General features: G+C 51.4%; 1 protein-coding gene across 1 annotated transcript in view; it reads right to left on the bottom strand.

Moving 5' to 3' along the window:
• TCERG1L (transcription elongation regulator 1 like) overlaps window positions 1–8378 on the bottom strand; it is a 61337-nt gene extending 52959 nt beyond the window's left edge. Inside the window, exons 1-3 of the mRNA XM_017733892.1 lie at window positions 8374–8378; window positions 7946–7974; window positions 7438–7442 (exon numbers count right to left, since the gene is read on the bottom strand). Of these exons, the coding sequence (XP_017589381.1) occupies window positions 7438–7442; window positions 7946–7974; window positions 8374–8378 (39 nt within the window). The remainder of the gene's footprint in view (window positions 1–7437; window positions 7443–7945; window positions 7975–8373) is intronic.
• Between the last annotated feature and the right edge of the window lie 7207 nt (window positions 8379–15585).

The following is a 15585-nucleotide window of genomic DNA, read 5'->3' as shown; positions in this document are numbered from 1 at the left end:
GCTCCCCCGCCAGCCGAGACCCTTCTGCCGTCAATGAAAATGACATGGATTTAAGCTGCCAGAGGGCAGGGTTAGGTGGGATAGTGGGAGGAAATTCTTCCCTGTGAGCAGGGGCACAGGGTGCCCAGAGCAGCTGGGGCTGCCCCTGGATCCCTGGCAGTGCCCAAGGCCAGGCTGGACATTGGGGCTGGGAGCAGCCTGGCACAGTGGGAGGTGTCCCTGCCCATGGCAGGGGTGGCACTGGGTGGGCTTTGGGGTCCTTTCTAACCCAAACCAGTCCGGGATCCTGGGAATTTCCTGGCAGACCAGAGGAGAGGAGCCTGGTGCTGCTGCTGCTGCCTGAGCACCTCCCTTGTCCTGTCTTGTCCAGTCCAGCCCAGCCCAGCCCAGGTGATTCCGGGCTGAGCGCCCCAGGGCCAGCACTGTTCCCTTACGACCTGTGGGTTTGTTTCTGCTGCTGTCTCCTCTCTACTGTGAAATGAAGGAGATGAGCAAGCCTCTGCTGACGGCATCACAGCTTCCAGCAGCTCCAGCAAAAAATTAAAGGGATGAATAACAGCAAAATGGGCTGAGCCTGAGTTCACAGAACTCACAAATGTTTCAGCTTCATGGTTTAAAATCGTTGCAGAGGAGTTGGATCTCCCATGGCAGCAAACAACCTCAGTAAAGGTAATACCTCAGTAAAGGTAATACCTAAGAAGTTTTGGAATCAAATGATGATGATCTGTGGCTAAGCACGAGATCAGGGAAATACAGTGCTTCTAATTACCCTGAGAGACACTGGGAAATGGAGACTGGAGTAAAGCACAAAGCGACAGAAATCTGATGAGCAGAGGATCACTGCTAAATGTTTTAGTGTGTGGCTGTTTGTACAACTCAAAACCACATCCTGGTAATTGGGACTGAGCAGAGGAACAGAAACACAATGACAAAATCAACAGCAAAAAACCAACAAACAGAAAAAGGGCTGCTTCCTGTGAAATGCACTGGTGCTTGAGGAGCTGGGTTTGAACGCAATGGGGGGGAAAGGCACCTGAGAGAGTTCATCAGCGTCACCTCTGGTGCACACCTTGGCCCTTGAATACTGCAAAGAGCACTTTAGGCAGCCAAAAAGCCAATTTAGCACTGAAATAAAAGGTTTAGACCCACCACCTTCATTTTTAAGTCTAAAAAATGGGTCTGAGCACTCCAAAGAGACATCCTTTTTGTTCATATCTGCATTGTAGATTTCTCTCCCTGAGGACACTCTTAACCACTTTTCCTCATGCCGCGGTTGTGCGGTGAGACAGTCTCGGGTAATGACCAAACTTGCTGATGTTGGTGCACTGAACTGTTTCAAGGAAGGGCTGCTGTAGGTCAGCAGCCGTCCCCAGGGATCCATGTCATTTGGGGCAGTGGCACAAACAGCCCAGATCCCACCCCGCATTCCAAAGGCATCCCGTGGAACACCCTGAGTGCAGGTGCACCTGTGGCCAGGGACGTTTGAGCCTCTGAAGGTGCCTGGAGGTGCCAGCACCGGGGTTCCCGTGGGATCCGTGGCTGCTGAGGGTGTCCGTGGTGGGTGGTGCAGCAGCTCCCGCTGCTCCTCGGAGCACAAGTCAAGCCTCCACTGAGCAGAGCCCCAGGCAAACACATCAAATCAAAGATTGACATCAAATGACCCCTTGTTTTGGCTCCTGGCATGTGAAATACCCGGTCTTTGATGTGATTTTTGCTGAAATCCATTGATTTGCACGAGCCCTGTTACAACCCCATTAACAGATACCAAAAAAAGAGGAGGTAAATGAAGAGTAGCTTCAGTGCAATAAAAATCACCGCAGGAATACCTGTGTGATGCAGGACTTCAGCCTCCCCAGGAGCCCTTTTTCAGTCTCTGGGACGGTGGGAATTGCCTTGGGCTCCTCGGGAGCCTCTTCCCCCTCTCTGGCAGGAGGTGACCTCTGGCAAACTGGGTGGAGAAAAGGATGGAGCAGCATTCCTCCTGTAAAATTCCTTCTGTAAAATATCTGTTTCCATTCTATTGGACTTCAATCAATTTGTTTTCTGGTATTTATACAATATTCACAAGCTGGTTTTATCCAAAGTCGGAGTTATTGATACCAAAACTTCAACCTCTGGTAGTTTAGGAAGGAAAAACAATCGAGGGATCACTGCCCTTCAGTTTCTGGCCAGCTGAAGGCAGAACAAGAAGGCACAGGCAAATACAGGATCCCAGATTGGTTGGGGTTTGAAAGGACCCTAAAGCCCACCCAGTGCCACCCCTGCCATGGGCAGGGACACCTCCCACTGTGCCAGGCTGCTCCCAGCCCCAGTGTCCAGCCTGGCCTTGGGCCCTGCCAGGGATCCAGGGGCAGCCCCAGCTGCTCTGGGCAACATCTAAATTCATTCACTCAGACCCTGAATTTCTTCTAATCCTGTTGGATGCAGAAGTCAAAGACACTTTTCTTCTTTAAAACCAGTCCAGACGCAGGGTGAGGCTCGGCAGGGTTTGCACACAGGAAGATCACTTCAGGTAGCTGTGAGAAGAAACAGAAAACATTCAAACCAAAAGAAATACAAAAAAAAAAGAAAAGACATCTTTTGTGTGTGCATGAGAGAGAGACGGAGAGGCTGGAAACATTCTCTTTGTGAATTGGAGAATAAAGAGCACAGTCAATCCAGGGAGGGTTTGCTTTGTAACAGCTCCTTGGAACACGCCTCCAGTCCAGGGATTTAACCCTTCTGGGGAGGCAGTCCCAGTGCCACTCCACAGCAGCAGAAAGATCAAAGAAAACCAGGATAAAGATATCTGCCTCTGCCCCCCTTTGTACCAGAGCGCTCCTGAGAGCTCACAGAGCTCTCTTGGATCTGGGCATCCACTTAAAAGACTCCAGAAAAGTTTCCATGCTCAAGTGGGAGCTGAGCAATCGGTAGATGCAGCAACTCAGCTCCTCTCTACAGCCAGAGATGGCTAAACCCACCCTGAATTCCCACCTGGAATTCACAAAGCACACCCAGGGATGCCCTCAGGGAGGAGACGCCAGGGAGGTGGGTGCCTCCCTCAAACACGGGCATTGTTGATGCCAGTGACCCTGGCACAGGGTGCCCAGAGCAGCTGGGGCTGCCCCTGGATCCCTGGCAGTGCCCAAGGCCAGGCTGGACATTGGGGCTGGGAGCAGCCTGGGACAGTGGGAGGTGTCCCTGCCCATGGCAGGATGGATGGGCTTTGGGGTCCTTTCCCACCCAAACCAGTCTGGGGTTCCCTGATTCCATGGATCTGCTGCCCTCGGGCTGGTCCAGTGCTCCAGAAGGGCCCCCAGGGCTTCCCTGGGGCCAACACTTCTCCTTTCCATGGGAGACACTCCTGGCAGGCACTGCTGCCCACAGCAGAAAGAGACAAATTTCCTCATTCCCTCCCATCTTTCCAGAGCCAGCAGACTGTCTGGAGGACTCTGTGGATCTCCAAGGAGACACTGCAGAAACATAGCGTTCTCAGAGTCAGACTTGCACCTTTCAGCCCTCCAAAACAGCAAGACACAAGTGTGGCATCAAGAGGAAAAGACGGTCTGCAGCTGCTACAGCCCCGGGTGTTTCCAGGGATGCTTCCCTCATTTACATTCTCCAGCCATCCCTGAAAGCCTGGAGAACTGGTCCTCTGCACCACCACTCATCTCATAAGCATTCCAGGAACCTCAGGGAGCTAAGGAAGAAATTCTGAGCATTGCAGCTTCTCAGTGGAGTCAGATCAATGAGTTCACTCCAAATAACTCATCTGGAAATTAACTCTTTCATGAATTTCAGCAGAATATTTGTGTGAGAAGCCCCAGACATCCTGCTGTTTCCAGTATGGACAGGGACTGCTGCTCCTTGAGCCATGGTCATGTCATCACAATTCCAGAATCCCTGAGGTTGGAAAAGCCCTCCAGCATCACCGAGTCCAAGCTGTGCCCCATCCCCACCTTGTCCCCAGCCCAGACCTCTGAGTGCCACCTCCAGGAATTCGTGCGCCCCCTCCAGGGATGGGCACTCCAGACCTTCCTGGGCAGCTCTGCCAGGCCTGGACAGCCCTTTTTGGATAGAAATTTTCCCCAATGTCCCCCCTGAGCCTGCCCTGGCCCAGCCTGAGGCCGTTCCCTCTCCTCCTGTCCCTGTTCCCTGCCAGCAGAGCCCGACCCCCCCGGCTGCCCCCTCCTGTCAGGGACTTGTGCAGAGCCACAAGGTCCCCCCTGAGCCTCCTTTGCTCCAGCCTGAGCCCCTTTCCAGCTCCCTCAGCCGCTCCTGGGGCTCCAGCCCCTTCCCAGCTCCGTTCCCTGCCCTGGACACGCTCCAGCCCCTCCAGGGCTCTCCTGGCAGGAGGGGCCCAGAGCTGCCCCAGGATCCCAGACCCAGCCTCAGGAGTTAAATCCATGAGTGCAGGGAGGGGATTCATGGGCACTTGTGCCTCACACAGCGGGGGGGAATCATCCCCACCTCTGCAGTTCATCCATTATCCCAAGGTAGAACACATGGCTTTGGCTCCTTAATTAGGTGTTTTTACCTCCCCACATTAACGCGATTATGTCAAAGCTGATTGCAAATTTTAAACTTCACTTTATCAGCCGAGCAATTACAGTTTTATGGGCTTTATCCTCTTTGCAGTAACTTTAATACACTTTTGTTTCCTAATTATTTCCCTTCCCAGATTATTGCTCTTAAGTAACATCACCATTACTCTGGATTCAGGGCCCCAAATCACACACCACACTTCCTCCAGAACCACTGCAGGAACCAAATGTGGGAAGAGCAGTGTCAAGTTACAAAAAAAGGTACCAAGAGCTAATTATTCCATCTGGAACCCTTCCCATTTCATTTCCCCGGCACTAAACCCCCGGAATGGCTGCACAGCCACTCAGCTGAAATGGGCTCTGCTCTGTTCCCGCAGGAGCATTTCCAGGACGGAGCTTCCCAGCCTCTCCTCACTGCAGCCACTTTTCCTCCCCGCCTAATTACCCACTGCAGGGATGATTTTCCTTTGCAGTCGCTCTGGCTTAGGCCATTTATCCCACCCCAGTCCCTTCTCCTGCGATCCAGGCTTGGCAAGCCCTGCAGCAGGGCTGGATGCTGCCTTTTCCCTCCCCCTGATCCGGAGCCTTCCTGGTCCTGGAGGGGCTGGTGGGCTCCAGGATGAGCTGCAGGACACAGGGACATGGCAGTCCCCTGCCCCAGCCCGGGGCTGCACACCTGGGAAGGGCTCAGCCATCCATCAAGGAATTAGGAAGGACCCAAAGGTCTCCTGGAAACAAACACTTGCATCAAAACCCCTGCTCCAAAGTGCTGTGGAGCCGTGCAGAGCCACGGGCAGGAGGGCACAGCCCCGAGCTGGGCAGAGGAAATGGCTCCAGAGCAGCTGGGACTCAGCCATGAGGAGAAGGGACTTTCAGCCTGCAGAGGAGAAGGATCCAGGGAAACCTCAGAGCCCCTTGCAGGGCCTAAAGGGGCTCCAGGAGAGCTGCAGAGGGACTGGGGACAAGGCATGGAGGGACAGGACACAGGGAATGGCTTCCCAGTGCCAGAGGGCAGGGCTGGATGGGAGATTGGGAAGGAATTGTTCCCTGGGAGGGTGGGCAGGCCCTGGCACAGGGTGCCCAGAGCAGCTGGGGCTGCCCCTGCATCCCTGAAAGTCCCAACTGGCAGGGGCTGGAATGAGATGTTGTTTAAGGTCCATTCCAGCCCAAACCATTCTCTGGTTCTGTGATTTTTAAGCAACTTTAAAAAACAATTACTGCTTTTTTTTTTTTTTTTTTTTTTTTTTTGAGGAAATACCCTTAAAGCCACTAAAAAAATCGCTGTTACTGCTCAGCAAAGACTCGTGATTGACCTCAAGCATTGGATTCTCCAGACTTGAACTCTGCAAATTTAAGACAAAAGTTTTACAATAAGAAGCACCCCAAGCCAACCCCATGCCTGGCATGACAGACTTGCCCCTTCCCTCTCCAAATGGAACAGCTGGGGATGGGGAAAGCTGCCTGCTTTGGGCCTGGGCTGGAAGGGGAACTAATAATGACTAAAATCCTCCCTTCCTATTAGAAAATTCCTCTGCTCTGTTTAATTTAAAAATAGCCTGAGCAACTGCTGGTAGTGCCATTCTACTAGAGAGGAAAAAAAACAACTGAGTTTCTTTTTAGGGTATTTTTGAGCAGATGAAAATTGAAAGAAAAAAGAAGTGTTTCAATGCAGGCAAAGCTCAATCGACAAGCAAAGTCCTAAAGGGAAAAGGGAATCAATTCCAGAGGATCCTGCTGGCAGATGACAATTCCAGCTGCCACGGGAATTCTTCTTAGTAATGAAGTTCTCTGTCCCTTGTTGTGACCCTCGAGAAAGTGAGGGGAAGGTCCCTGAGGTATCGCAGTCTTTTGTGGGCTCTTTTGGGCTTTGGCTTGGGGCTTTTTCTTGGTTCCTTTAAGGTTTTCCATGGGCTTTTTCAGAGAAAACTCAATATAAAAAATACCCAAACCTTCAGCCACAGCAGAGTTTGGTTCCCCAGGTCTCTCAGGTGTCCCTGTGAGGGGCAGTTTCTGTAACTCCCCAGGTCTCTCAGGTGTCCCCATGAGGGGCAGTTTCTGTAACTCCCCAGGTCTCTCAGGTGTCCCCATGAGGGGCAGTTTCTGTAACTCCCCAGGTCTCTCAGGTATCCCCATGAGGAGCAGTTTCTGTGCCTGCCCAGGCTGTGAGTGGAGCTCAGCCTGCCCGGGGCAGGGCGAGGGGACCAGGGGATGCTGTTGCACTGCTGGGAACACTCAGGACCCTGTGCCAGGCCTGAGAATGTTGGTCAGAGATGGGAGAGAAAACCCCCAACACATCAAATGAAAGGAAAACACCCCCAGCACTCCTGTGACAGGGAAGTGTGGCATTTCAGACAGCTCCTCTTAAAACCAGTGCCGTTAATGCATTATCAAACTCTCCAGTTTGCTCAGTTTCTGTAGCACAAACTGCCAGGAGCACAGAACATTTCATGCTTTCATCTCCCAGAAATAATTTGACAGTACTTGAGGATTTGATCGCTCTGATTACATTATTATTGTTTGTTGAATACCAATAAAAGCTTTAAAAAAACACTTTTCATCTGCTGCAGCAGGATGTGCCATGATGGGCCAGCACAGGGGACATGGGGGATTTTTCTTTTCCCATGGGATGGGGATGAGCAGGAGGATTTCCCCCAAGCTCCCTGAGCCCTCCGTGCTCCACTGCTGGTCCTGGGTGGGCATCGATGTGGGGCCAGTCTGTCCCTGGAGCAGCTGATCCTGATGGATCCCGTGATGGAGCATCCCACATCAGCCTTGGGCTGGACAGCAGTTCACTCTGCTCCTCCAGACTTACAGGGTCATGGAATGGGTTGGGTTGGAAGGATCCAATGCCACCCCTGCCATGGGCAGGGACACCTCCCACTGTCCCAGGCTGCTCCCAGCCCCAATGTCCAGCCTGGCCTTGGGCACTGCCAGGGATCCAGGGGCAGCCCCAGCTGCTCTGGGCACCCTGTGCCAGGGCCTGCCCACCCTGCCAGGGAACAATTCCTTCCCAATCTCCCATCCAGCCCTGCCCTCTGGCACTGGGAAGCCATTCCCTGTGTCCTGTCCCTCCATCCCTTGTCCCCAGTCCCTCTGCAGCTCTCCTGGAGCCCCTTTAGACCCTGCAAGGGGCTCTGAGGTTTCCCTGGATCCTTCTCTTCCCCAGGTTGAACTCCACTCTCAAGCAGCACACAGAACTGGGACCTGCTGGACCCAAGCACTGTGGAAAATGTAAGTTTGTACAGTTTGTATCTGGAAATTGCCCATTCTCCCCAAACACAGAGCGATGCTGGCTGAAGGCCCAGCTGCCCAGGACAGGCAGAGACCCTGCCCTGACTCCTGCCCCAATGACAAGCGACAAACTCTGCAGAGTTCAGAAAACTTTAACAAACACCTCGTTTTTCCCTGCTGATTTGTGACACCCTGCAGGAGCCAGGCAAGCCTGCCCAGCCTTGCACAGGATCCAGGAGCTGTTCAGCTCAGAAGAGCCCTCCAAGAGCAGCCGTGACCCAGCAGCACCCCGGTGCCCTCCCAACCCCTCCCTCCCCACAGCCCCGTTTCCTCGGGCGAGGAGGCTGCAGGCAGAGGCACGAGGCGTGGGATCAGTCTCATTATTTCCCTCCTCGTAGCATTAATTTTGCTCCTTAATCCAAACAGGGCTTTGCGCAGTTATTAAAGCAGTTTTAATCCAATCAAACATAAACAGCACGGATCAAAGGAGGCCCCAGAGGCGCAGGAGCGCTCGGGTAAAGTTCAGCACAGCAAATGCCGAGGCTGTTCCTGCTCACACTGCCAGCCCAAGGTGGGGATCTGCAGGACGTCTGTGCCCCGCTATCCCCTGTGCCCCCACGCCATCTATCCCATTAGAGTGCCTGGCTAATCACCAGGGAGCACATTCCAATTAATTTAATTAACAGGCAATAACATTACATCACGCAATGATAGCGCTGTAAAGTGTTTTCAGATTAAATCCTAAATTAGTGTAGAGCACAGCCAGGCCTAGATGGAACCAAAGGGAAAGCTGCTCTTCTCCCTTTCCTTCCGAGCAGCCTCCAAGAACAGGCACAGGCAGAAGGCTGGAAATCAGATTTCATTAGGTGAATTTATGGATTTCATGAAATCCAGAGGTGTTGATTAATCCAAGACCATCTGTGGGCTTCTTGAATCATTGAGTGCTGATACCAGTGCTTGGAATTGGACATGAGAATATTCCCCAGGCCTGGTTATGGGCTCGGCCCTCCCTGGCTCATCCCCCTTGGATGATCAGACCCGATCCAAGTCCAGTGTCCTAAAGGGTGACCAAATCCCCAGCACTGGTCCCTTTAAAATCCTGCTCTGCTCTACTGGAAAGCAGGAAAAACCTAAATCTCACTGCCAGGCCAGCCACGCTGCCCGGGGAAGAGCCCGAGGTGCTCCGGGAGACGCTTCCCTGCCAGCAGCACTCCCGGGGCACGCAGTGACGGGCTCACGCCAGGCCCGCGGGCCCCCCGGAGCAGAGCTGCTCTTGCACTCAAAGGAAGCTTTTCCTGCCTCATTGATTCATTGGATCCACTGATGAGACTCTGGGAACTCTCCAAGGAAGTGTTTTACAAGGAGGGTGGGCAGGCCCTGGCACAGGGTGCCCAGAGCAGCTGGGGCTGCCCCTGGATCCCTGGCAGTGCCCAAGGCCAGGCTGGACATTGGGGCTGGGAGCAGCCTGGCACAGTGGGAGGTGTCCCTGCCATGGCAGGGGTGGCACTGGATGGGCTTTGGGGCCCCTCCCAACCCAAACCAGTCCATAACGTTACCAACCCCAGGGTTGGTGGGGCAGCGGAGCAGAAAAGTGTCCATTACCCACCCTGAATAATCCTCTGCTTCCTTGTTTTAAAAAGTTGAATTTAAAGAGACATTAAATCTTTTTCCCTTTGAATTTTCCTTCTGATCTACGTGTAGGAATATTTCAGGGGTTGCACTGCACCAACTGGGAAGTAATCACATAAAACTCCTGTCAGAATTTCTTAGTGCTCCAGCTAATGAAAGGACAAATAAAATACCAGCATTATTGCCAACCTTTGAAAGTTGCCTTTCTGAGGAGTCCTTTTTAAGTGCTAATTAATCAAATCAGTGATATTTTTCCAGGGTCAGTGATTCATTACTGCTGCACTTGCCGAAAGTGAAGAAGGCTGAAATATTAAACTAAATAGATCATAATTCTTCCATAGATGGTCAAGCTGTGTTTGAGGCAGGAGCAGCGTTCTCTTGAGTCAAACCCATTCTGAATCACTTTTTTCTCCCTCTCTCCCTCCTTTTGATGGCAGGAGATGACATTAGGAGAAATTATTCCATGAACATCTGGCCAGCACTTGACCGGTGCAGAGGAGCAGTACCAGGGCCACCCTTCCCTGCTTCCAACCCCACAAGAGCCTGGATGGGACTAAGGTCACCACACTGCCACCAAGGCTCACCTCTCAATCCGAACCCTGGGGGGCTGCAAGGCTGTGGAAGGCACAGCTGGACTCAAGGCTGGAAGCAGAAACTGGCTTTTTGCTTGGATGGAAAACAGGGAGTGGATGAAACCTCATTCCAAGGACTTCCCTCCACCCTGGCACTCTCCCAGCTTTTCCAACTGTGTATCCGAAAGTAGTGCTGGAAAAATGGCGTCAAAAGGAAATGCAAAGAGAGCAATGATAGGAAAAGGCAGAGAGAGAGGACTGCTGGGAGATTCCAGAATGGTTTGGATTTGAATGGACCCCAAAGCCCACCCAGTGCCACCCCTGCCACGGGCAGGGACACCTCCCACTGTCCCAGGCTGCTCCCAGCCCCAATGTCCAGCCTGGCCTTGGCCACTGCCAGGGATCCAGGGGCAGCCCCAGCTGCTCTGGGCACCCTGTGCCAGGGCCTGCCCACCCTCACCCTAGATTGGATTTCCTCCTAAAACCCAGTCTAGTCCCACCCTCTTTCTCTTAAAGCCGTTCCCCTGTGTCCTGTCCTATCATCAAGAGAGGTAAGAAACAGAAAGGATAAGTAAAACATGGGGGAAGATGGATGAATAAAACACATGAGAAGAGATGATGGGAAGAAAGTAATGAAACACAGAGAACAAGAAAACTCAGTTAAAAGAAAAACAAGTTTTAAACCATCTCACAAATGAACATTTCTTACATGAGGAAACCCAGGCTGGACAGAACTGGAAAGTTCCAGAGGCATCTTCAAAGTCAGGTGAAGCTCTGCACAGGAGGGGTGAATCACAGGATATCTGAGTTTGAAGGGACCCACAAGGATTGAGCCCAACTCCTGGGCAAAGGCAGGTCTGGAAAAGCTCCAACCCCACAGCTGAACTGGGAGAGGGAGGAAGAGCAGCAGAGGTGATGGCAGCAGCACGTTAAATACAGAGTATATTTACAGGTAGATAAGGTCCGTGTGTGATCCCAGAACCTTGCCCTGATCAGCTGCACACGCCCGCCCAACACCAACCCATTTAATTTATCATCATAGTGCTGAGGAAACACACTCAGACATTAACCTAATGCAACTGAGCACGGGGAGGATTTGTCTTCATCAACACAATGGAATATTCAGGTCTCCCAGAGCCTCTGTTGGAGAAAACCTTTGTGCAATCTCAATGCCAATCTCAATGCCACAGAAACACAATTTAGGGGTTGACATTATGAGTTATTACAGGCTATTAGAGGAGGTTTTTTTCATTTCTTTTGTTAACTAATGCCTGTCCTCAGAATCAAAATTATATGCAGCAATTTCTCTCCACAATTGCACAGGGATGATCTAGAGATTGCCAAGAAACAAAAAGAGCCGGTGGGGTTTTCAGGGCAGCAAATGCTGTTCAAAACCTCCAACTTCAACAGTCTTTGTGGCATTTAGGATTTGCCAGACACTCCACACCACCACAGGGAACACTACAAGGGATAATCATGGAATCCCAGAGGGTTTGGGCAGGGAAGGACCCTAAAGCCATGGGCAGGGACACCTTCCACTGTCCCAGGTTGCTCCAAGCCCCGTCCAAGCAAGCAACAAACCTTTAAAATCTGTATAAGAAATCAGATGAGCCCAGTGAAATCAGGAAGGGGTTTTTTTCAGGAAGGAACACATAAAAGTTTACTTTTAGTGGAGAAAAAATATTGGCAGTGCTAAAGGCCCTGTGAACCCCCCTGTGTGGAAGGCAGATTTGATAGGATTGTTAAAATTAAAAGCAGAATGTACATATCCCCACTGCTTCTGTAATGATGATTCAAAGCCCTGGAATTGTTCTTTCTGGGTTTATTTCTCCCCGAGCCTGTTTGGAGCAGGTTTGGCTGCAGGCACAGAGACATTCCCACAGCCCCCCATGCAGACAGCGTTAACATTTCCCTCCATGGGCACAAATCTCCTCCAGGCTCTGCTACACTCATGACTGGTAATTAAAAGATTCAGAAAACCTCCAGGACTACACCCACACACCCGAGAGCCACATGGCAACCTGCTGCTGCTGAGCCCTGATAATGGCCTAATTAATTTTCTGTAAGAGAACAAAGTAGAAAAATCACCTCCACAAACCAAGTCCATCTTTGCTGCTTCCCAGCATTCCCATGGCTGCGCTCAGGGAGGATGGACAAACACCCCAGGCCAGGGCAGATGGCCAGAGCTGGGCTGCAGGGGTTGGGTTTGGGCAGAGTTTATGGAGTTGTGACCTGTTCTTTCTTCAGGCCCAGCACCAGCATCCTCCAAGGTCAATCTTGGAATGGTTTGGGTTGGAAGGGACCTGGAAGACCATCTCACATCCCAGTGCCAGTGACAGGGACACCTCCCACTGTGCCAGGCTGCTCCAAGCCCCAATGTCCAGCCTGGCCTTGGGCACTGCCAGGGATCCAGGGGCAGCCCCAGCTGCTCTGGGCACCCTGGGCCAGGGCCTGCCCACCCTCCCAGGGAGGAATAATGAGGATAAAGTTCCAATCCTCTGAAAAGAGGGATTGACCCTGAACTGCTGTTCATGCCCAAATTCTCCAGAGGTCACTCCCAACAGCCCACTGGACACGTGGCACCCCCAACATGTGGCACCTGGGGGCTCCTGGGCAGGTGGCACCAAGAGATGGGCGCCTCACCAAGAGTGCTGGGAGAAGGTCCAAATTAACACAACGTGGGAAAGGAAAATCCAAGCTGAAATGTTAGAATAATTTATACAAACCCTTTCCTTGGGCTTACAAATGGTCGTTATCTCCTCTCCAATCTGTGTAGCAGTGGCAGGGAAGGGATGAGAGCTCAGCTGAGCACTTTAGGGTAATGTTATTCATAAGCAAGGCTTATCTCTCTCAGTACAGCTTGCATATTTTTATAAATAACTGAATTCCTTAACCACTCACGGTTTGGGAGCCCAGAGATTCGTGTCTCACCTCGTTTCCTGGAGGAAATGGATTTATGGCCACTGTACAGCTGCCTCCTAATTAGTGCGAGGTTTTCAGCCAGCTGGGTTTGATGAACTCTCCGCAATATCGACTCTCCAGGTGTGAGGAGAACAGAGCCAGGCTCTGACACTCCCTGGGAATCCCAGGCAGCACAGAAAGAGGAGGGAATGTGCTGACACAGCACCTTCCTGCTCCATGCTCACTCAAGGAAAACCTCTCTCCATCCTGGGATCAGACCCTGCAAACAAAACCCCAAACATTTCCTTCCCCACATGGACACCATGTCCTTCCATGCAAAAAAGGGGAGAATCCCAGCAATCCTGGAGGTATTCCTGGAACCAGACATGGCAACAGCTTTAAAACCTACACCTACAAAGAGGGTAGCTTTTAATTTGCTTTAAATGGCAGATTAAAGTAGGCCACTGTCACTGTGACTTTGTCTACTTCAAAATTTTTCATGGCTTAAAGTAGCAATTTATTGTTTTGTACTGAGAGCTTCCGAAAAGTCAAGCTGAGAGTGGTTCCCAGGGAATAAATCATCTCACTGCGATAAACATTTCCCTTAAAATTGCTTTTTCCACAGTTTATTAGACCTTTTATTTTGGAGGAGGCAGTTTCACAATTTTTTCTCTGTGATTGATAATTAAGCTCGTGTGGTTTGACTATTCCTGTGATTTCAAAGGCAAATCTTCATCTCGCCCACCTGACGCTCACCTACAACAACGTGTTCTATTTCAAAATAAGAGAACAACAGAAACATGGGAAGAATAGGAAAAGATTCTTCATGGAAAGGGCTGCCCGGGCCTGGCACAGTTGCCCAGGGCAGGGCTGGAGTCCTGGAAGCCAAGGCCAGGCTGGATGGGGTTTGGAGCAGCCTGGGACAGTGGAAGGTGTCCCTGCCCATGGCAGAGGTGGAATGAGATGGTCCCGAAGGTCCCTTCCAACCCAAACCATTCTGGCTTTTATTTCATTTTTTACTTATCTAAGCTTAAGTTGATTAAACTTGGCCAACTTTTTGGTATTAACAAAATCACACAACAGAACTTCCTGCCCTGAGTTCTCCCACACTCGTGCAGAAAGGGCAGGCATGCCCAAGAATTCTCATCAAGAAAGGATTTTTCAAACATAATAGGGAATGGCATCCTTAGTCTGTAATATGGGGAACTGACGATAGCTGCAAGTCTTGTCCTGGCTAAGGCAGGGAATTAAGATCCAAAAAGTTCCACTCAGACATCCGTAGCCCTCATTTTATGAAGCTGCTTTGCCATCTCCTGCTTTGTGTTCCTCACTGCCTGGCAGCATTGCAGCCTTTTCATACTTAGAATGGGCCATAACCACTGCAATCCAAATAAACCCATCTCACCTTTCAATAGAAACAATAAAAAGATAGATAAGGAACAAAAGCTAAGGGTTCTTTGTCACACGTTCATAAACGAATAAAAGTACATGATGGAAAACTCTCTGAAACAACATCCAATCACTGGTACTTAGAAGAGACACATCACTAATGGTTCATTTAACTTTGCAATATCTTAAACTCCCTCATTTTGTGAAGCTGGAATTATTTATGAGACAGTTTATTATGAGCAGATTAATATTCATTGGACAGTTGGCAGAAGATGTATGCTCACATCTTGGGTTGTTTTGCAGGAGAACAGAGCCATCACTTTGGGAGCTGTGGACAGAGAACTGATTGCAATCAGTATTATCCAGGAGTTCATTAGACACTGGGGCAGGCTGTGGAAAGGCATCACTCAGGTAATCAGTGCCTGGTTGTGGGGCAGGGAGCAGCCTGCTGAGCCCGTGGTTTGTGGCCCACGCTCGCTGAGGAGCTGAGCTGGGAGGGAGGATGTTCATACTCTGATAGGAGAGAGCTGATTAGTGCTGATAGCTCTGCTTCACACAAACCTCGATGTAGCCAGTTCCTGAGGTATGTGGAAATATGTTCCCAACCTGGAAGAACCCAGTGTGGGTGCACAGCCTGCCAGGCTCCCCAAACCTCCCCTCGCCTTCCCTCTGGGGTAACTGGGACACTGGAATTATTTACTATGATTCCTGCAAGTTCAGTCCCTGCCTCTGCTCTCTCTCCAGTCACTGAAAACCCCGGCAAGTCAATAGAACAAACAGCACCAGGAATCTCCCAGCTGGGGATGCCCCAGGGCTGCGGCTCCGAGGATCCCCGCAGACCCCGACCGTGCTTGTTTAACTCACAGCGAGACACGCAGGCAAAAGCAGCGGGAGACACAGAGCATCTCAGGATAGGCGAGACAGCGCAACACGAGCAGGGGATAAACACGCTCGGGGATTTGTTCCATGTGGGGTGACAGGTGGGAATGGGAGGGAGCGAGAGCTCGCCTCCAGCAGCCACCACAGCTCCCTGTGCCCAGGGCCCCCAGCCCACAGAGAGCCCACCCCACCCTCTGGCTCAGTCCCAGCACCTGCCCGCGCCCAGGGCTTGCTGTCCCTCTGTAAAGAAAGAGTTTTTAGGAGTCCCCCTCACCATTAATACCTGTTACTTATTTGCCTGGTGCTAACAGAGCTGATGCAGATGCCGAGCAGGATGCCTGCCCCACACGGCTCCAGCAGATCAGGGCAATCACACGGAAAATAAAAGAACCCCGGCCCCACTGCCTGCCCCCCATCACTTGAGAGCCATCGGGGTGGGGACGGCAGGAAGAGCAGACGTA

This window comes from Corvus brachyrhynchos, unplaced genomic scaffold (assembly GCF_000691975.1).
Source record: "Corvus brachyrhynchos isolate BGI_N302 unplaced genomic scaffold, ASM69197v1 scaffold514, whole genome shotgun sequence".
In the NCBI taxonomy this organism is placed as follows: Eukaryota; Metazoa; Chordata; class Aves; order Passeriformes; family Corvidae; genus Corvus; species Corvus brachyrhynchos.
This window is presented reverse-complemented; position numbering and strand designations above follow the sequence as displayed.